This window comes from Brachyhypopomus gauderio, chromosome 15 (genome assembly GCF_052324685.1).
Source record: "Brachyhypopomus gauderio isolate BG-103 chromosome 15, BGAUD_0.2, whole genome shotgun sequence".
NCBI lineage: Eukaryota > Metazoa > Chordata > Actinopteri > Gymnotiformes > Hypopomidae > Brachyhypopomus > Brachyhypopomus gauderio.
In genome coordinates, this window is record NC_135225.1 from 3,017,926 (window position 1) to 3,031,928 (window position 14,003).

General features: G+C 41.0%; 2 protein-coding genes across 3 annotated transcripts in view; one reads left to right on the forward strand and one right to left on the reverse strand.

Annotated features, from left to right (window-relative positions):
* Positions 1-387: 387 nt before the first annotated feature.
* Positions 388-9,413, forward strand: mat1a (methionine adenosyltransferase 1A). The gene is made up of 9 exons (XM_076974242.1): positions 388-736; positions 2,564-2,641; positions 3,131-3,253; positions 3,346-3,458; positions 4,509-4,652; positions 5,291-5,509; positions 5,634-5,816; positions 6,082-6,215; positions 7,548-9,413. Exons 1-9 carry the CDS (start codon positions 664-666, stop codon positions 7,648-7,650), a joined length of 1,170 nt encoding a protein of 389 aa, XP_076830357.1. The 5' UTR covers positions 388-663; the 3' UTR covers positions 7,651-9,413.
* Positions 9,414-9,615: 202 nt separating this feature from the next.
* Positions 9,616-14,003, reverse strand: part of LOC143476183 (transmembrane protein 150A) — a 22,828-nt gene continuing 18,440 nt past the window's right edge. For both annotated transcript variants that reach the window (XM_076974244.1, XM_076974243.1), the window contains 2 exons: positions 13,577-13,754; positions 9,616-12,227 (listed from right to left, as the gene is read on the reverse strand). In XM_076974244.1, coding sequence (XP_076830359.1) covers positions 11,983-12,227; positions 13,577-13,754 — 423 coding nt within the window. In that variant the 3' untranslated portion in view covers positions 9,616-11,982. The remainder of the gene's footprint in view (positions 12,228-13,576; positions 13,755-14,003) is intronic.

Genomic DNA, 14,003 nt, shown 5'->3' on the forward strand with positions numbered 1-14,003 from the left:
GTGTTCTGTCACAGCTAAATATTATGCAAAGCATTAAATGTTATTATGTAGTAGAAAACATCTTGCTGTTTGGTAAGGTTGCTTCTTAAGAGTTGATTAGCTTTCAGCATTCTATATGACGGAGAGTGTGACATAGTGAACCTCACTATCCCGACATACAGAAATCTGATCTCAGGAAGTCCTACCACAGAGCCACAAATACCCCACAGGCTGCCTTTACCTCAACACTATTAGTCAGACTATAAGGGGTTAACCAAGAGCTCCTGAGGCTTTGAAACCCCTCCCTCCAACAACTCCCCCTGGAATGGCTCGCCCTACTGGTTCACATAACGCGCATGTATATGTAGGTGTGTGCATGTGTGTGTGTGTATGTGTGTGTGTGTGCACATGTGTGTGGGAGTGAGTGTGTGTTTGTGCGTGCACACGTTTTCTCCTGGCCATATATAGGAGAGTGTTTGGGTCTGAGACCTGTTGATAATCTGTGATCTGGCTGTAAATATCTCTCTCTTCGTTTTTCTCGTCCAAGGTCTTATACACACCTCGTGAGGAGTATTAAGAAGTTCAGTCTTGGCCCACTTCAGAGGTTGGAACCCACTTAAAAGCCCCTGCCCCAACTCATTACTGTTTTTTAACGTAATTTCAAAGCTCTGTTACCCTGCCAACATGGAAGGAGTGAATGATGTCCATGACGATTCCTTCATGTTCACATCAGAGTCTGTAGGAGAAGGACATCCAGGTGAGTGTTCGTGGAAACACACCAGCTCACCTCCTGCATCTTTACTACAGTCATCATGTCTAGGAAAATCTTTGTTTTATGCGGTTCTGTGTCATACCGGTCATGTTGTGTCTTACGCACCAATCCACCCGGTCTGTGATGAAAATGAAACAACCTCATTGCTTGTGCTTTGAAGATTGTCTAATGGCGTGTAGTACCACATGAGATCCAGCCAGCAGCAAACCGCTGACTCCACATTCCACCTGCTTCAACAAGTGTTCATTGAGAGGGCCGTGAGTGCTAATCCCTCTCACATGACGGAAGGAAATAAACATAATCCAGTTTAGATGTGTGACAGCTATTGTATGACAGAGGTGAAGTAGTGAAGTTGGGCTGTTCTAAATACTGACCTTGGCCATTCATGTACTATTTCACTAGGAACTGAGGTGTTGTGCATATGACTGGATTTTGGACATTGACCAGCACGGTGATTTACACTTGCAGTGAAAATGTTCAGTGATCCCTGCCGCCTCTCAGCACTGCACTGAATTATCCAGTCTATTAAACATAGAGTAATACATTTAGTTAATTAATTTGGTAATATTCATTCAATGTTTAGTACATTTGGCATTTTCAATGACACTTTCCCAAAAAGTGTAACTCAAATATACATTGCATTAGATTTGGATTCCAGACATTTGAGTGTTTGAGCACTGTGTCGCCGCGCTTAACCATCACTAATATTGTTCTATCTTTACTGAAAAAACCCTTTGTATACAGTTTTTGCAGTTTTGTGTGGGAATTAGCCAGACCTCTGATTTGTTATCAGGCAGACTGGTTCACATTGCAAGGACAGCATGGGCAAAATTATTAATGTCCACCACAGGTGAAGAGGATATCAATACATGTTATTAAATGTATGCAGTAATATTCATTCAACCTAATAAAAATTATGAGAGAATAGAAATTTCAATTAAAAACAAATCTCACATCTACTCAATAGCTCTCTCTCAGTCAACCTTTGAAACTAAATCAATTAGTATTGAGGACTATTGATGTTGGGGGGGAAATACATAATCTATGCATAATCCTTTTGGCTTAGTTTTAGACTTTACAACAGCGAAACCTGATTCTTCATTTTCACTGGTGGTCAGTTCTTTGTTATCTCTAGAGGAGGCAGAGTATTGTTGTGTCTGATGTAACTCACGCACGCTGTTGCCTCAGTGCACAATGGTCTTGAGCATGGTTAATCCCATGGGCTGATGGTTTTGTTCACCCAGAACTACCCAGCAATGGCGTCTCTTTACTGGGACAAGAGCTGCATTTCATGAGCTTAGCATGCAAACCCCACTGCATGCTGGGAGATGGCTACGTCGTTTAAGTTTGGCTCCTCTGGGTTTCCATATGACTGTCACTTTTGGATCCCTGACCTCAAGTTGACAAGATTTCTGTAATGCTGGTTTGTGACAATGTCGGATTTTAAACGCAATATTCAGGTTAATTCTATAGACACTGGAACTCTATAACACGCAGAATGAGAACAGCCAAAGGAGAATTTTCTTTTTTTTTCAGGTTTCGTTCTTCAATGCTTCTCTTGTAGTTTTTGCTTTCCTTTTTCGTGACCATTTTAAAGAGTGAAATGTTATGTTTATATTGCAATGAAAGCCTAGGAGACGTTAATCTGAAATCTTTAACATTAATCGTGGCTCTCTGTGGCTCATTACTTCTCTGGTGCCCATGCCAACTTTACTAAGTAATGTCTGTGATGGTCCAAACAGGTGGTAGCAAATGTTTTGTTGAATGTTTTCAGTTTTAAAAGCAGGCTTGCTTTTCTGCTCTTTTCTACAGATAAGATCTGTGACCAGATCAGTGATGCTGTCCTAGACGCACACCTGAAGCAGGACCCTGATGCCAAAGTGGCCTGTGGTGAGTACAGGGACAAGTCCATGATACACTAATCACGCCACACTCAGAGGATTAGCCAAATTTTTTGAAAAACTGCAATAACTGGGCATATTTGACATTTGGACACCTTTGGCAGCAAGGGCAACCCATCAATGAATACTTCAGCAATAGCTTTTGAAACAGAAACATAAATGAAAAGTGTTCAAAATACATTACCATGGTGTGCAATCATTTAAACTGTGTTAGTGATTGTAGCTATTTGCAGATAATCTGTAATCTACTGAGGAAAACATTTTCAAATAGAAATTAAATATCTTACTCTGTTAGTCTTTCGTTTTTGCCTACCACCTGTTACACTGTGACTATTATCTTTCCCCAACTGCTAATATCAATACTAGTTGTGTCATGAGTAAATATCTCCCCTTCTGCTCTGATGATTTATATAGATGTTTAGAGGTTTGTGGACATTCTGATTCTACATTTTATACACGCTGTTTATTTTACATACAGAGACTGTATGTAAGACTGGTATGGTGCTTCTGTGTGGTGAAATCACATCCCGGGCCAATGTGGACTACCAGAAAGTTGTGAGGGATACCATCAAACACATTGGTTATGACAGCTCTGATAAAGGTAAAAATGCCAAAACAAAAGGTTTCAAGTGCAGTGTAAGAACATACAGGAGTGCATGGATTTAATTTAAGTCCATATCTCACTCACCTCAGGTTTTGATTATAAGACCTGCAATGTGCTGGTTGCTCTGGAGCAGCAATCTCCTGATATTGCACAAGGTGTCCACGTCGACAGACATGAAGAGGATATTGGAGCTGGAGACCAGGTAATAACTCACCTGAAAGTATAAAAATGTGAACTGTGCACTAGCAAAATCTGTAATGGAGAATAACTCTGTGGTAGGGTCTTTCTCTTTGGTAGGGTCTGATGTTTGGTTATGACACTGATACAGAATAACTCTATGGTTTCTCTTTGATAGGGTCTGATGTTTGGTTATACCACTGATACAGATGACTCTATGCTTTCTATTTGATAGGGTCTGATGTTTGGTTATGCCACTGATACAGAATAACTATGGTTTCTCTTTGATAGGGTCTGATGTTTGGTTATGCCACTGATACAGAATAACTATGGTTTCTCTTTGCTAGGGTCTGATGTTTGGTTATGCCACTGATACAGAATAACTATGGTTTCTCTTTGCTAGGGTCTGATGTTTGGTTATGCCACTGATACAGAATAACTATGGTTTCTCTTTGCTAGGGTCTGATGTTTGGTTATGCCACTGATACAGAATAACTATGGTTTCTCTTTGCTAGGGTCTGATGTTTGGTTATGCCACTGATACAGAATAACTATGGTTTCTCTTTGCTAGGGTCTGATGTTTGGTTATGCCACTGATACAGAATAACTATGGTTTCTCTTTGCTAGGGTCTGATGTTTGGTTATGCCACTGATACAGAATAACTATGGTTTCTCTTTGCTAGGGTCTGATGTTTGGTTATGCCACTGATACAGAATAACTATGGTTTCTCTTTGCTAGGGTCTGATGTTTGGTTATGCCACTGATACAGAATAACTATGGTTTCTCTTTGCTAGGGTCTGATGTTTGGTTATGCCACTGATACAGAATAACTATGGTTTCTCTTTGCTAGGGTCTGATGTTTGGTTATGCCACTGATACAGAATAACTATGGTTTCTCTTTGCTAGGGTCTGATGTTTGGTTATGCCACTGATACAGAATAACTATGGTTTCTCTTGGCTAGGGTCTGATGTTTGGTTATGCCACTGATACAGAATAACTATGGTTTCTCTTGGCTAGGGTCTGATGTTTGGTTATGCCACTGATACAGAATAACTATGGTTTCTCTTGGCTAGGGTCTGATGTTTGGTTATGCCACTGATGAGACGGAGGAGTGCATGCCCCTCACCATCGTCCTTGCCCACAAACTCAACGCCAAGATGGCTGAGCTGCGTCGTGAAGGGATCATTCCTTGGCTTCGTCCAGACTCCAAAACACAGGTTAGAATACAGTGCCATGCTGGCTGGTTCTGCGGTGATGATGGAGTTTCATGCTAATAAAACACATAATGCCAACACCACGTCAGGGCTTCAAGGTGCTGACCGAAGTTCAACATCTCCCCAGCTGCTGCGGTCTCCATGCTGCTCTACTGGCCAATAGCTGTGATCCCTGTTGAGTAAGATGACATATGCATGGTGGTCTCTTTAAATGTCCGAGATAAAGCTGAAACTCAATGTCATGTAGGTCCATGGCTCTTACAGCTAGTGGAATGCTGCTCTGTGCTGCAACCCAAGCTGGAGTGCTCTCTGGAAGCTGAAACCTTCTTGCTATTTTGGAGTTCTTGACATTTTCATACTGAAGATCCAGAAGCGTTCAAAGGATTTCAGTCTCCACGTGGAGATTATCAATCATTTGTGCTGATTGGGTAGAACTGCTGAATTTTCTTATTCAGATTACAACAGTGCTGCTATTTCTGTTGCCAGCAATCTTAAGAGATTTAGATTTGCTGTGTTCTCAGTACTGGATGGATTAGTTTATTATGTTGGGGTTTTTTTTTTATTTTGTAGCACTAAATTGTGAGGAATATCAAAAATATGTTCCAAAACTAGTAGACTGAGGAACCTTCTGCTCTCCGTAGGTGACTGTGCACTACAAGCAGGAGAACGGAGCTGTGATCCCACAACGTGTGCACACGGTGGTGATCTCAGTGCAGCACGATGATAACATCTCACTGGAGGAGCAGAAGAGGATCCTGAAAGAGAAGGTCATCACGGCTGTGGTGCCAGCCAAGTACCTCGACAGCAAAACCATTTACCACCTGCAGCCGAGCGGACGGTTTGTCATCGGAGGGCCTCAGGTGGGCGGTCTCATTCACTACGGCACTCTCTGCTGCTTGTTCTCAAAGCATTAAAGCATGATAACTGGCAGGATGACTAGTTTGGTTAAAGAACAGGTGCGTTAGCATCTCCTCTGTTTCTCAGGGAGATGCTGGCGTCACGGGGAGGAAGATCATCGTGGACACATATGGAGGGTGGGGCGCTCATGGTGGCGGGGCCTTCTCCGGGAAGGACTACACCAAGGTGGACCGTTCCGCAGCCTACGCTGCTCGATGGGTGGCCAAGTCTCTGGTGATGGCCAAGCTCTGCAGGAGGGTGCTGGTGCAGGTGAGGGAACTCAGGTCATATTCACAAGAGTGAACAAGTGAGTCCTGAGCGTTATAAATATGAGCTGCATGGCTTAGCAATTACTGACAAGTTGCACATGCTGTGGTCTAGCTGGACTTCAGATGAAGATAAATGAGAATACTGGACACATCAAAACAAAAAAGACAAGCATTGTGGCTCCATACATTGGAGCTTTCTGGAATTCATGATCTAACTGATGATCTAATGAGCATATAATAACAGTATTTCTTCAATTCTTGTGCAGGTATCTTATGCTATCGGAGTGGCCTATCCCCTATCTATCTCACTTTTTACCTATGGCTCTTCGGAAAAGACAGAGAAAGAGCTACTTCAGATCGTCAACAAGAACTTTGACCTTCGACCTGGTGTCATTGTTAGGTATATATGCATACTGGTATTTGTTTAGTGGCTCAAGCAAAAACAATGTCAAACGGGCATTTGAAAAGATAAATGTTCTTAAAAAACCATAGTCAGGCATAACTTCTTGACAAGAATAAGTATATTAAGGAATTATTACAATTCAGAAAATGGTCAATTAATACTCTTGGGTCTGTCCGAAAACCTAGTGAGCTGTATAGTTTATGTAGGCCTGTTTACGTATGCAGCAATATAACTGACATCTGCCCTCATATGGCAGATTATTGAGATGCTGTAAATTTATTCACATCTTGTTCTCGCCCGTGTGCGACCGTGTTTATTTACCTCAGCGTTGCCTCTGTGTTTCAGCACGATAGATTCTCTTCTTCTCATTTTTTATAGCTATTTTAATAGTCTTATTAGATAAAACTTCTTGTGCTAAGAAATGTGTTAGCTAGCTCGCTATCCACAACAGTAATTGAGGTTTCAAACTCCGCTATCATAAATGCTAATCCATCGGTGTATAAAACTGCTAAGTGGTCACAAACTAACATACGAGGGGAAATAAATTATATGGTTTTATATTAAGAAACATATTTTTGGATATGTATTGGATATTCTAGAAACAGCAGAGAGAATTAGAATAACATGGATTTGAAAATGACTTCGCCATAATCAAAAGCTGTGATTGCCTTGAATCGCGATTGACTTAGGACTACGTCCACCATTTACCTATCTCATATGACATATGACGGCACACATATAGTGTGTTCCTATAGTGTCATTTCAGTTCTTTTGGAAACTGAATCACTATGAAATAGTGAGTTTGTATTTTTTATTACAAAATATTCAAGATAAAACATTTGGTGCATATATTGTATGTTGCCTAGAAAAAAGCTCCACGTAAGCAGTCTCCATCAACGTGTGACATCCATTACACTCTTTACAAGACTTAATATTCATGAGAGACAGGTACAACTCTGATTAAGATATCAGTAAAGCTACCTGCATACAGTAGGATGAATTCATCCAAGTTCTGGAAGCATATCAAAAAAATATTGATCAGATACTTTTCTATTTCTACCTCATGTTTAAGACCCATATCCTGGGATGAATGACTTACAGTAACAAGGGTTTGAGAGTAGATGAGACTTAAGCAAACTAAATCAGCTCACATGGGACTAAATACAAATGTTCAAATGTAATGGAAAGAACAAAAATCTTCAAAAAAAGAATAGATGTAGCTGCTTCAAAAAGCCCCCATACTTCACACATTTCTAACTTCACTGTTGATCAGTTTTCTACCAAATAGCAATCCAGAGTAGCAATCATTCTGACCTCTTCCACTTACAGGGACCTGAAACTGAAAAGGCCGATTTACCAGAGCACCGCCTGCTATGGCCACTTCGGGCGACCTGAGTTTGCCTGGGAGGAGCCCAAAGACCTGAAGTTTTAATCTGAGCAAGACAGTAAAGAGGCTTTCATGAGACCACCATAAAGGGCCAGGATAACAACAACCTCACAACTGAGACCACCATAAAGGGCCAGGATAACAACAACCTCACAACTGAGACCACCATAAAGGGCCAGGATAACAAAAACCTCACAAACGAGACCACCATAAAAGGCCAGTAAAACAACAACCTCACAAACGATAACACCATAAAGGGCCAGGATAACAACAACCTCACAACTGAGACCACCATAAAGGGCCAGTAAAACAACCACCTCACAACCGAGACCACCATAAAAGGCCAGTAAAACAACAACCTCACAACCGAGATCACCATAAAGGGCCAGAATAACAACAACCTCACAACCGAGATCACCATAAAGGGCCAGAATAACAACAACCTCACAATCGGAAACACCATAAAGGACCAGGATAACAACAACCTCACAACTGAGACCACCATAAAGGGCCAGGATAACAACAACCTCACAACTGAGACCACCATAAAGGGTCAGGATAACAACAACAACTTCACAGCCTCTCCACAACATCCATCATAGCAAATTAGGTCTAGGAGTGTAAGTGTCTAGGAGTGTAGGCGTCTAGGAGTGTGTCTAGGAGTGTAGGCATCTAGGAGTGTAAGTGTCTAGGAGTGTAGGCGTCTAGATGTGTAGGAGTCTGGGAGTCTAGGAGTGTTTTATTTCTTGTAGTCTTTTATTACCACACAATCTAAATTACCACACAGTCATGCTTCATTTAGGCTCTACTCTATTTCATTTGAACATTACATGTGTTCTTGAGAATCGTCTGCTATCATTGACAAGAGGTATTTAAACAGTTTTTTTTTAAACCAACCCATCAAATGGGTAGTGCTTAGCATGAAATAATATCTTCCATTACTAGCTCTATTTCAGAGCGCCACGTTTATTAATGACATCTAAATTATAATGGAAATAAATATGATTGTTAGTCTTAAATCTGGAGTACAGGCCAGTTCCAACATCTGTATATATAATGACAGTACCATATAAAACAAACAGACAAATGTTCTTTCTGAAAATAGTTTGTGAATTTTAAAGATTTTAAGTTCATTATAGCCTGCAACAATGGGTCATAAATTTAATTAATTAGTTAATTAATTAAAAGTTAATTAATTAGTTCTCATTTGTTCTCTCATAGTCATTTAATATGTTATATATATGACAGTTAGCACCTGAATTTCTACCTGGGATATATTACTTTCTTCTACAACTTTAGCTTAAACATGTTTTTGCCTTTTTAAATTTAGGTTGCAAAATCAAAATCTTTCATGTGAGGCTGTTTTTGAACATGCCTTTAGTTCTGTGCCTTATTCCTAATATGCTTTTAAAATCTTTTTATACCCTCTGTATGGCATTAATAGTGTTATGTATGTGTTGTAGACTGGAGGTAGTGGTAGACTGATCACATGAGAAAGTGATGCCTGCCTGTTTACATGTACAGACTCCCAGTAGTGTACAAAAACGTTACCATAGACCAGTGTGTTTGTGTTTAAGCGTCTCAGCTAAACCCAGATCAAGCTGTACGAGTGTGTCAGCTGCAGTGAGACTTCTCTTTCCATATGTCCGAGCATTCTCCATAAGATGCTATTCTTGTAGCAACCTTTATACATTTATCTGCTCCCTTAAGACAAGTTCTTCCAAATATGACTTCTGTATTAAAGATTTGTAATTTGATCCTTGTAAATAATTGTGAATAATTATGAATAAACTATTGGGGGGAAAGTACCATTTGTTCCTGTTTAGAATAACAATAACAATCAAATTTTTTGCCTGGTTGGAAGTCTTTGTAAAATTGCGTTCCAGCTGTAATTCATCAAGTTCTTCTTACATGTAATACACTCACTCACCACTCAGCCAATTTAGAATGATGTTATATTTGATTATAATGTTTGATAAAATATCCATCTCATCCACAAGACAACCAAAATTAAAATGTATACTTTTATGTTTATTTCTTTTAATATATCTTAAAGCAAATATACAAACAAATCTTTTTATTTTTCTAAGAAACATTTTAGTCTTTGGTTTAAGTGAAAAAAGGCACAGTATGGTGCTTTCTTCGTGCCATCACATGAGATATTCAACCTGACCATGGAAGAGACTGTTGTGACACGAGTATGTTTAGATGTGTACCTGCTGCTGGGGTGAGTTTACTTTGAGAGCTCATCACACTTTGCTCAGCAAGATCTTTGTGACTTAGTTTAGGCAATACCTCTGGGACTGGGACAAGTTAACCAACCACATTCTCAAAGGTCATCATTGGTAATTGGTAAAAGGTGATCCTGCAAAACCTCTTTGGTGGGAAGACAATGCCATAGATAGAGGTACTGCAACTCTGAAATTTTAACAGGTAAACTCCCTCCTGAAACAGGTAGACTATACAGACTCTCTTTGACCACTGCAAATGAAGAGTAATACCTCTGATAACAAACATGCTTCAAGCATCTGTCAGTTTCAATGTAAAAACCTTACCAAAAAACAAAAAAACCCAACATTTTTACAATTCAGTTCTGACATTGCTAAACTACTAACTTATTACTGACTTCAAGCTGGTGTCAACAGAATGTCCTGAGCATTAGACTACAGACTGCTACAAGCACAAAGAAAAATAAAGGAAGGTATTCAAATATAAAATGAAATACAAAAAACCAAACAAAAACAAAAAACCAAACAAAAAAACCCCTACATATATCCTTTCAAAATTATGGGCAAACTGCACATAATTTGCACTATGAATGCACCCAGTGTGGCATGTTTGTTTTTTTTAACTTCCTAAGGTCACTTAGATTGTCTACCAACATAAAAGAATTAAGAGCTTAATAGAGTATTCAAATGATATGTATAGCTTCTCAGTAACAATCTTGCAGTCCTGCTGCAAAACCATAATGTGAAAAATACACTAGTGTTGTCAAAATAGAGAACCGTGCAAGGCAAGGGGCCTCTTTGAGCATCCATCACTTTCAGCCTCAATTTGAGTGGCACTACAGAGAGTGTTTATTTTTAATTAATTACAATTAATTATTTAAAAATATATTTTCTCTTCTTTTTTTTTTTTATAAGTCAGACGTCACCATGTTTTCATGTGCTACATATCAGCAACTAAGCTGGACAAACACAATAGCCAGACAGCAAGGTCATCTCATGACCACAGCTCTGGAGACATGAACACTCATGTGGCAGCAACATATACGAATTGTACAGCGTCCACAATGGCAAACAGAACTGTTTAGAGGAATAACAAGATTCAGGGTGGTGTTTATCAGACAAGTTCAACTAGATCTTCTACCAAATGTGAATTGGGCACAGACTCTGCTGTCTTTACACACAAAAAGATGTAAACACACAACCACTTCTCAATAAACACCACAGTCCTCCTGTCTCCCTGTGCTGTCCACAGCCACCGAGGAGAGCGAGAAGGTTCATAACCGCATTTACATTAAGAACAGGCCAAGATGTACATCAATATGACTTTTTGCTGAACCCACTGACACTTCTTTGATAACATCTCTAGCATATTACAAAATGCACTTTACTTATACTGGAGCCTTAGACGTGTTTTCCGACACTCTCGCCAGTCTCACAGAATTAGGTCATTCATTTTTATGTCCATTTGCCGTACGTCTTGGTCCATTTTCATAAGGCACAATGGTCCCCCTGAACTGAACATGAAAACTAGCTCAGGCCTCTCAGCACTGAACGCAGCAGGAGCTGGTGAAGGCGTCAGGTTAGGCAATGAGGTTTAATCAGCTTTGGCTGAATACAAATGGGTAGAACAATGTCCGGATCTTTTCACTGGTTAAATGTTTCTGGTCCTAAAGTAAATTTCTTGAAACGTCTTTCTTGGCACTGCAACACTTCTCAAATCCAGCCAGTGGTTGTTGGCATGTGTGCAATTGCTATTGACTTTTGCTCAGCCTGCATCTTACAATCTTAGAACACAAGTACTGCAAAACCACTTATAAAACACACACACTATGTCCCGTCCATATAATTAAAGATAACACTGCCTCTTAGCATTACACACTTCTCAGTTTCAGATCTTCAGAGTCTGACATGGCGGAGGTCCCAGCGAAATGCCAATTTAGTCTCTCAACAACGTGCAAGGCGTGGGCAAAGTCCTCTGGCAAACGTTGCCTCATTACGAGAGATCCATGATGACATCTCCATCTGGGTTTTCTTCTGCTGGTCTGCGGTGTCTTCCTCCTTCCCCTCCATGACACGCGTGCATGCACATGTAAGCATTTGTTAAGAGCGATACGGGGAGAGCGAAGGTGCCGGCTCCCCTAGCGAGCCCCTAAAGCATGGCCATGTTCTCGGGCTGGTGTGAGCTCGCTACGCTGAGCGACTCCATCTTGTGGTCTCGGCCGATGACCCCCGACCCTCCTCCTCTCGCCAGCACCATCATGGTGTCACCGGATATGCCAGCAAACTCAAAGGCAAACGTTCCATAAAACAGCATGATGATGACACAGAAGACCCACTCGAAGATCGCCGAGGCGTGCTGCAGCACGAAGCTCTCCTGAACAAAAAACACGCCACCTAGAGGACAGAAGAGTTAAGGAAAAAAGGGCCCAGGAAAAGGCAACAACTGCCTTTAGAAATAAAACAAACAAAAACAATTAAGGACAAAATGTCACATTAGCATATCAGGTACAACGTGTGGGTGTTCAGTTAAGAGTCCAAAGCCCAAGAGATGCTAGTCACATTAATGGTCATTTCTGACGATAGAACTGCTGCTGGCTGGATATTTTAGGAAATGGACCCAACAGACCCCTAAAACAAGTCTGTGGAACACAATTACCACATGGAACTCCATCTGCATGTGGCTCGTGTGTTATATTCCTTCACCTGAAACACACCTGCCACCTGTACCACGTCCCCTAGTGCATTTCCACCTATACCACGTCCCCTAGTGCATTTCCAAGAACACTCAACTGCCCAATCCAACACCAAAATAAAAATTCTTCCATGCAGATGCTAAATATACCTAAAAGTTTTTCATTGAATTACAAATCAAATTAGGAAAAACTACGAATTTCCACAGAACCTCCTGTCCTCCCAAACTGACCGACTGCAGTAAAGTCTATCAGTGCATCAAGAGGTCTCCAGCCATGTGACAGTAACACCTCCAGCGGGCAACCGTAGCACCTGCTCTTTAGACACGTGGAATGTACTGAAGTGTGGCAGGAACTTGAGAAAACTCGGACTGTAGCCTAAATGTATGCAACAGCATGATTCTATGGACTAAAATAGCCAACATCTTGGATCCAGTTGTGCTAAACACAACATTCTGGTGCAAACCTACAGACTGCAAATCTCACATATCACACCAGACCTACAGTGAACAACATCAGGTCTCAAATGGAGTCTCTTCAGCAGGTCTGTAAAAACCTAAAAGGGAATAGGACAATGAAAAGCCTCAGAGGACTCTGGACAACCACTGAAACCCCAACAACGGTCACACTGAAGGGCTTAAACAATTTGAATGTTGTGGACTGGCCCAGTCACGACATCTCTGCAATGACCTCCAGCATCTCTGCAATGACCTCCAGCATCTCTGCAATGACCTCCAGCATCTCTGCAATGACTTTACAACTGCTGCTTAAAATCTGTCCCCATCCAACATTCCAGCATGGAGTTTGAGATGTTTTCAAAGTAGAATAGGCAGAAATTCCAGTGTTAAGATGTTGCAATGCTGATACCGACTTACCTAAAAACAAAAACACCACTGTAACTCCCTTGTAAAAGTAATTTTAAGGGTACAAATGTGCTGCTTCACGAATCTGTGCATCTTTTCCTTGGAATCACAAAATTTGAATGACCGTAAAACGTGGACATTGAGGTATTCCCAGGGCTGAGACCTTGACCTGTAACTGACGGAAGGATACTGAGCACCAGGGCCACAAAGGCCAGCAGGGTCATGATGAGACGCAGGTGACCCACGGAGTACTCGCCCTGCGTCTTGGCCAGGCGGTAGGTGAGCGCACACTGCAGACACACAAACAGCATGCTGGTGGGGAAGGCGACACCCGCACCCACGTAGTGAAGAACCTTGGCGTTGTCCACCTGAAACACACGGACACACGCGCGTGAACAAGAGAACAGTCTCGGTAGCGTCCGCCACCAAGATCTTCATACGTCACGACAGAATCCAGTTAGCACAGATGCAACAAACACCTTCACTATGTTGTTAAATATCCACTGTGTATTCAAGTGTGTACATGCCTGATACAGAGAAGAAATCCAGAGAGGGGTAGTTTAGATTTTGCCACCTCAGTAAAACAATATAATTAGACACTCGTCTTTGCAAATAAG

Coding starts and splice junctions, on each gene's coding strand:
- mat1a (XM_076974242.1), top strand. CDS start 664: ATGGAAGGAGTGAATGATGTCCATGACGATTCCTTCATGTTCACATCA. Junction 3,254..3,345: donor TTATGACAGCTCTGATAAAG/GTAAAAATGCCA, acceptor CACTCACCTCAG/GTTTTGATTATAAGACCTGC. Junction 6,216..7,547: donor CGACCTGGTGTCATTGTTAG/GTATATATGCAT, acceptor TTCCACTTACAG/GGACCTGAAACTGAAAAGGC.